This window comes from Apaloderma vittatum, unplaced genomic scaffold, assembly GCF_000703405.1.
Source record: "Apaloderma vittatum isolate BGI_N311 unplaced genomic scaffold, ASM70340v1 scaffold29701, whole genome shotgun sequence".
NCBI lineage: Eukaryota > Metazoa > Chordata > Aves > Trogoniformes > Trogonidae > Apaloderma > Apaloderma vittatum.
Window position 1 is genome coordinate 3795 of NW_009701225.1, and position 7939 is coordinate 11733.

Sequence of the window (7939 nt, forward strand, 5' to 3'; positions counted from 1 at the left end):
TTTCTGACACTTCCTTCCTGTCCCTTTGTCCCAAGGAAGATTTTAAGCTGCTTAGGATACCTTTCAGGCTCTGCAGCTCTCCCCTAGTTGCTGCATTACAGCTAATCCTGCAGATTAAAAAACGTCAGTACTTCTCTATAAATGGGTTACACAGTACATCTAGTTTACAAGATCCTGAAACAGGAAATAGGCTGTTGGAGATTTGAAGAGACAAGTTCTCACGCATGAGTCACATCATTCTGGCTGAAAGGGACCCCTGGCCCTGGTCAGCTCGGTGGCTCTGTCGGACTTGTCCGTCACAGGGCGGCCCAGAACAGACATGCTACTCCACACACAGTCTCACCAGGCAGGTAAGTCTTGCTGTTTAGACACTGCCTTTGTGCTACATGACCAGCAAGATCTCTGGGCTTCACCATTTCATCAGTCATCAGCAACAACAGAAACACCACTTACAATGAACAAAAAGAATTTTATTGGAACGTATACACACAGGGATAACAGAGGTATCTGAGTAATCAAATATGGAATGTTTAAGAAAGTTAAAATAAATAAGGATACCAAGTTTTGCCAGTGCTAGGTCCAGCACCACTATAAGTAAATGCCCTCTGAACAAGTCTGACTCTGACAGGACCATCCCTGCAGAGCCTGTAAAGATTCCTACCACCAGAAAGTGGCCAATAATTCTGGAATACAAAGAGTCACAATAGTGCTTTCTACTGATGTGCATTCACACTGTTTATTCACTGCTTTCGTCTCTTATTTCTTTAATAATATCTATTAAATTTTGAAGTCCAAAAACATAACCCGTGTCTTGGCCCTCGTGCACCACACTATCTTCTCCATAGTACTTGCAGGTTGTGTGGGCAAAGTCTATCATGCGGACATCAACAGTACTAGCAGTTGGTTTGTAGGCATACGCTCCTGCTGACTCATCCGAAGATTCCTCCGAAAGGTCCTCTAAGTCCTCTGGGTCTGAGTCAACAGCAACCTCCTGCCTCTCCTTCCCATCATAAATGATCAGCAAGGAGCTTGAATAGAAGCGGTAAGACTCCTGTTTCTCTAGGACAGACTTGAGCTCAGTCAGTTTTTTAATAACAGACTCAAAGAGTTCCCTGCGCAGGTATTTGCCGTTATGAAAGAACTGGTAAAGTGCTTCTTTAAACCCCTGGACTGAGAGTTTTCTTCCATGGTACTTATTCATGAACATGAGCTGGCCAGTGCCTGCCTGGTAGACCTGCATATACAAACACAAGACAAGAGAAAAGGAATAGTTAGAGATATTAGTAATACTGACTCAACGCCTTAAGGGGGTAAAGTGAACAAACAAACCAGAAAAAAAAACTAAAGAAAAAAAAAAATACATGCTGCAGAAAGCTTTTACAAGATGAAATACTACTCAAAATTGCTCCTACAGTTATAGAAACTGCTAAAAACATATACAGCAGTCTGTGGAACTCAAGAGGCATGAAGGAAATGGAAAATTTCTTCAGTTTAGATTTGAGTTCTTCCACCAGGAATGTAAGAATGGGGATCTGAAGTGAGATTAGGAAAGCTGCAGTCAAGATCTCCAAAGTCAAGCTACAAGCTGTACTACAGCCTCCTCAGCTCATGACCTGCCTCTGCTCACAGGAGTACCAGCTGATTCCCAGAGTGCTGGGCTCTGAGTGACGGCAAACACTCCTATATAAAACTAAGGTGTGTCCATAATCCTGTGTATTTAAAGAAGTCAGAAGTGCTGCTGCAGGAAAATCCCTTCCTATAGGAGAGTAATCCATACAGCCCAGAGGTTGTAACACCTAAACATCTGGGTCAAGTAAGGATTGCAGGTGCCTCCTTGTTTTCCAGCACAGGTCTATACTGGAGGCTGAACAATGAGCTGGGCCCACTCAAATCCCAGCACACTGTGGCTGAAAATGCAGCTCCCTCACTTCTGCCTCATGCTTTTCTCCGAAGTTAAACAGTGAGCTGAACACCAAACATGCCAATAGTCAAGCTGTGGAACAAGTCCCAGCAAACACTGCTGACATTCCTGGAATCTACTGGATGGGAGGAGAGAGGCTTCAGAAAAGATTCAAATACAAACAAGTTGTTTTCCATTTGTCACTCTAGGAATACAGAAACAAGTAAACAAAAGACTCAGGTGAAAGTCCACACAACTCTATCTCCTTATTTGACCACGAGTCTTATCACATTTACCAAGCCACTTCTTGCCTGCACTTTGCAGTAAGTCTGCATTAAGCAGTGGAAGAACTGTAGCTCTTCCAAGTCCACAAGACAGAACCAATTGCTTCTTAATATTGTGGCATATTTCCACATGCTTTGCTTGAGATGCATGTACTGGCAGCCTCTCATTTCAACTGTTTCCTACGCTATCCTGAAATGTTAATCAAATCAGTAATTTTACTACACAGTTCTGAATTGCTGCTATTGTGCAAGAGGACTGGTTTTGTGCTCAGAGAACGCCTTCACTGATGCAGAGCGCGTGCTGCAGGCTGCTCCTGCGGATGCTGCCACCTTCAGCTGAGAAGCGATACCCAAAAGCCTCATTCCCCACTGAAGGAAATGAAGCATCTCAAGGACAGCAACACACGGGATGCCTGCACAAGCCCCAAACCCCACTATCAGAAACAGGTACAAGTCTGTTGCCCTACACATAACCTCTCACCTGCATGCCACAAACTCGGACTCCAATCACGGCTGACGTACTCTGCTGACACTTGCGAATCTGGTTGGCCTTCTTCTCTTCCGCTGCATCGGCTCCGTGCTGTCGGGTTCCCATCTTAAGGTCCAACACACACGGCACTTCATATCGAGATGTGAGGTTTTCCAGCAAGATGAATTCTGATTAGTTAAGGAACAATCCTCACAATGAAGAATACAAGTTTTAAAGCCATTATCACAGATGTTCTAGTGCCACAGTCTTAACTTTAGCATACCCAAAATAGCCCAGTATCTCGTAGCCTATCAAAAATTACAGTTACATAAACTTAGCATAAAGCACAGTGGGTATTTAGCTCTGGTTTCACTGATCTCTAGAGAAGAGAGGTGACTTTCTACAGTAAGTGGGGTGAAAAAGTAACCATAGTCACACAGAAATACAACCTGGAAGTTGACTTAGAATAATGAAGTATCTTCTGCCTAGCAAGAGACAGTTTTTTGTGGGAAATGAAGTTTTTGTGTACCTCAGTGACCATTCAAAAACAGTGAAGGATTTTCACCACCTCTGAAATAGAGAAGTTAAAAAGCACTTCCAAACAGCTGCAGTAATACTGTTCTAGAGATACCACATGCTTCTACTCAAGTAATTTAACAATCGTACACAGTGAAATAGAGGTTATCAGCCATGAACTGCTTTCTATTGTTTTGAACAGTATATTAGTCAGAGATGTTCTACTCATCTGTTCACTGAAACTCTTTACACATGAGGAATTTGTTTACCTAAGTATATAAATATTAATACTTCTGAAGAATTGCATCCAAGCCTGCATACCACAAGACTTTTTTTTTTTCTTCTTCTCCACAGAATGCACAGGGTGGAGATGTTTGCCTACAGCTCCATAGCACAAAACCAGCAGGCCTCAGCTTCAATGGATTCAGTCACTCTTTTTGTGTTTCTCACACTCCGATCCTACATGACAGCTGACACTGACACTCAGATTATCAAAAATGCTCACCAGAGACAGAAAACTCCAGACACTGGAATACCCCACGAAATTCTAGGCATTGGAATTTCCCTATTATTGAAAAGGGAAATATGATGCTAGTTTTTAACATCACCAATATCAAAACAGTAACATAAAGTGACAGAACTCTTCTGCTTTGAAAGCTTAGTAAACTGTTTTTGTGGAGGATCTCAAACACAGCATGCTGTAAAATTTGTCCCCTCACTAATCCACAATTAGCAGATTTGAATTAAGTTCTCCGCAGTCCCTAGTCCAGTTACTTTACTACATGCTAGAAAAGCCCATGTCCTGAAAGCGCTGGCAATCCCTTTAAAGTCACCAAATAAATCATAGCTTCAGAAAGCCTTGGGATTGCAGTTAAGCCTGCTCTGTACTTTTATCTGGCATGTTTAAGAAATAAAAAGCAGAGCTCTACTCATTCCATTGTTATGAGGTATTTTCATGAAAGGATACTATATTGATTCCGGTGCTTTGCATTTTCCTTCATCCTCTGTAACTGCTGCTGGTGACATTTCATGCTCCAAGGATTATGGTGTTTAAATTGTGAACTGACGTTTCCTTTTTTCTCTACAGTATAATACAAGACTTCAGATTTCTTCAGCCACTCAAATTCTTCCTCCAATTTGTGACTAGAAAACAGAACACAGCAGCAAGTTAGAGGTGAAGTAGAAGAACAAGCACTTGAAAGAAGTTGTCAGTGAATTTACCTTGACAAACTGTTTTCTTCACCTTCACTAACAGCTAACACAAGCTTGTTTTTCCTTTCTTTACAAATGGACAAGTTGCCCATCAGTAATGTTTCAGACTTTATAAAACTACTTCCATATTAACTGGTATATAACCAAATGTTACAAAACATGCAGTTGCTCTACTTAGATATTCTTTACCCATGTGAATTCCTTCCATAGTAGCAACGGAAGAAGTAAAAACATGCTTTAAAGATTTATCCTTTGGTAAGGTCGTTGTTTTTAGCGCAACACATCACAGCTCACAGTGGGCACAATCAACATAAATGAATGAGGAGAAAAATGTTACTAACGGGGATAAAGCAGATTCCTACAAAATATGCCACACATAGTTGCACTGATACATGGTTTGGCAGGTCGGGGGTTTTTTAAACTTTTTTAGGATTATTGTGCTTTTGCAGGTGTGCTTTTTTTTCTTTGCAAAAGCTTCAAAAATAACATTGGGAAACTTTTTTCAATCGACTACAGCAAAAAACAAAAACCAACCAAACAAAAAAAACCTACCCAAAAATCTAAAGACACTGCTGGGCTGAGGATACCTTAGTTTCACTACTGAACCTGTCTGCACTGAAGACATCAACAAAAGAAATACAGTGATAAAAAATACCCAAAACAAAAGCTAAGAGTTCTGGAGAGTTTTCTGAAATTCAAGAGACCAGATCTTAATTTGACAGGAAGAAATCTTAGGCTTCAAGCATTCCACATTTCAGTTCCCCCTATCAAACTCACCTTTTCATTTTTTCCTCTTTCCTGTGCTGTCGAACCCATTCCTTAGATATCTTCTCATTTTCTAACAACATGGTCTTTTTATTAGTCCATCGCAACAGCTTACTTTTGGGTTCACAGTCAGAATTATCTAAGTTTTCTAGGTTATCGTGGTCCCCATTTAATGGATATGCTATTAGACATAAGTTCCCATCTTCATCCTCTTCAAAGCTCACCGACACCACACCTGAAGAAAGAAAGGGCACAGACTGTTATGAATTGCTGGAGTGACAAGCAAGCCTTTCAGAACGCATGATTTTACACTAAGAATATAACAACTTTTGTTTTTTCTCTTACCCTGGTCCTTAGTTTCTATCTCGCCACAGGCCAAACCTCATCTGCCAACCTAACAAATATCAAAAGACCTAGACAAAAATGACACCTCACAAAATACAATTTATCATATTGACAAAACAATGATACAAAAGGTTCTTTTCTCTCTCTGATGCAGTCAGGTAAGAATCAAATAATAACAGGAGACAATTGCAATTAATAAAAGTTTTTATTAATTTAAAAACCCTGACTGGTCTGACCCTAAGTGAGATGTAAAACATCTGTTAACATCTTGCAGTGAAAAGTGACCTGTGCAAAAAAACCCCTCACATGAAAAGCTTTAAGTTTTGCATGACAGTCAAGCAAAAAAGCACTCATCCAAACAAGATCTGGTTAATAGATCCCCAGGGGAAAGGGAAGATTTGCAAGTAGAGCAAAACAAGGAAAATGTCACATTACAACAGAAACTAGTCCAAAAGCTTCCAGTCAGAATCACCACGTTTAATTACACATTGTCTTCTCCTTTTTGGAATATATTTTATTGATACTGGTTACGCAGCAACTTTGTAAAATAAGTAACAAAAACGCAATACAGAACAAATCTGTTTGTGGTACAGAAACATGGTGAACCTTGAAAGCATTTTCTTCCTCCTCACGCTCCCCCTCAAGAGTCTCTAGGGCACTGCATTACATTTTAAGAATCTTACTGGAGCGCTCTGACAGAGATGCGCTCAGCGCTACACGAACAAGTTTCAGTGATTAATGAAGAAGTCTTAACAATTGTCTGATTTGTTTCTAATTTTGCTTTTCAGTCCTCTCTCTTTATTCTCAAACCAATCAGTCTGCACAGTTCTTGCAGCTCATCACTAGGCCAGAGAGGAGAGGTCTTGGCGAGAGATTTGCATTTCTGTGCTGGGCAGGTGACTCCGAGACCCACAGTAGCAGGGGCAGGGAGGGCAGAAGCTCTGACAGTCCTGCTGCCACAAAGGAAAGGACAACAGGAAAAAAGGGGGACCCAGCTAGCAAATGGCCTTTGGCTTTATCCTGGAAAAAATAACAGAGACAGGCCAAGTGAGGCCCCTTACCCCTAAATCCCTCCCCACACTCCCCCAAAAGCCATATACACTAGTACAATTGTTCTATTACATTTGAAGAAATATAATTCAAAGATCACATTTTCTTCCAGTCCAACAGAATTTGTAGTTAGATGTGTCAAGAAGTCTCTGTAACCGTGCAGGGAATATTAACTTTGAAATATCTCCTCTGAAGTCTTCTGCCAGCTTCCCAAAGAGTATGCACAACTTCCATCATCCTTATGATTGTTAAAATCAATGTGCTTTAAAAAGCAACCCCATTTTAAAAAGAGCTTCAGATATATTACTTATTAATCACCAGGCAGCAGTTGATGGAATAGCAAAGAGAGAGAAAAATGTTTCTGTTAACTAGTGTGATTCTTAGGAGAACTGGAATTTCCACTCCTACATAACATCTGACTCAGCCTTATCACGGCTACTTGATCCTTGCCTACCTAAATGCCATGGATTTTCATTTCCTTAATGACAGAAACAACACTGCAAATATTCAACAAGACACCTTGCTGACAGGTATTTATTGTGATCAAAACAATCAAGAGAGTCAGAGGAGAAATCCAAAGCCAAGAGACCACAACTAAACTTACACAAAAAACTGTCAACCAGTCTTAACAAATCTCTGTAAACAAACATTAAACAAGTGGCAAAAAAAAATAATTTGGAAATCTACAAAAAAGCAGCAGAGAATTACTGAAAACATTCACAAGCTGTCAGCTACTTACCTTTGCCTAAGGAAGATATATGGGCTATCACCAGCAGAGCTGCTCTACTCTAATGCTGTTAGTCAGCCCAAACACCAACTTGGCAAGCATTTCCACCCTGCATCTCCACAGCCTGCCTCAGACAACATCAAAATACATGAAAAGAAACCCTAAAATCTCTTCCACACAGAAGAGATTTCAGAGATAACAGAGAGCACAGCATGCTTGTATTTACAAAAAGAAAAGGTCCAACTCCATCCTAAGGTTTGGCAACTTACCCTCATATTGTGGAGTGAATTTACGCATTTCTGTTGGGAGAGTCTCATAGAACTGGTGTTCCCTCTGAATAAGGGGTTTACAGATGGTCTTGTCATTAAACCGGAGGACACAGGAGTGTCCTCCGACCTGGTGGACAAAAGGCTCGAGCAGGACTCCCTTGGAATAGTGCTCCACTTCCATAGCTCCGAATGCTGGGCTCATCCTTGTAGCACATTAGACAGAAGGTGGCGACAGTAGTGAATGCAGTTCAGAGCCAGAAGCCTCCGAGACCTGAGGGTGTTTATACCGATTCAAAAGTCTGTTAAAACAAACACAAGAGAGCGCCGGGCCGTCAGTCTCCCCGCACGCTGGGGCCCAAGTAAGTGAGGCCGGGAGCCGGGGCGGCTATCGGGGCTATCAGG

At 41.2% G+C, this 7939-nt stretch overlaps 1 protein-coding gene across 1 annotated transcript; it reads right to left on the bottom strand.

The window, feature by feature from the left end:
• Window positions 1–449: 449 nt before the first annotated feature.
• Window positions 450–7839, bottom strand: IP6K2 (inositol hexakisphosphate kinase 2). Its single transcript, XM_009879087.1, has 5 exons — window positions 7538–7839; window positions 5159–5381; window positions 4137–4312; window positions 2666–2841; window positions 450–1234 (listed from the first exon to the last, which is right to left on the bottom strand). The coding sequence occupies exons 1-5, from the start codon at window positions 7737–7739 to the stop codon at window positions 737–739; spliced, it is 1275 nt and encodes a 424-aa protein (XP_009877389.1). The 5' UTR covers window positions 7740–7839; the 3' UTR covers window positions 450–736.
• Between the last annotated feature and the right edge of the window lie 100 nt (window positions 7840–7939).

What these genes read in the sequence shown, in the direction of transcription:
- IP6K2 (XM_009879087.1), bottom strand. Translation starts at nt 7,739, where the DNA reads ATGAGCCCAGCATTCGGAGCTATGGAAGTGGAGCACTATTCCAAGGGA. An exon ending in ATTCACTCCACAATATGAGG is followed by an intron (nt 5,382 to 7,537) that starts GTAAGTTGCCAA and finishes TTCTTTCTTCAG; the next exon opens with GTGTGGTGTCGGTGAGCTTT. An exon ending in AAAGCACCGGAATCAATATA is followed by an intron (nt 2,842 to 4,136) that starts GTATCCTTTCAT and finishes TTAACTAATCAG; the next exon opens with AATTCATCTTGCTGGAAAAC.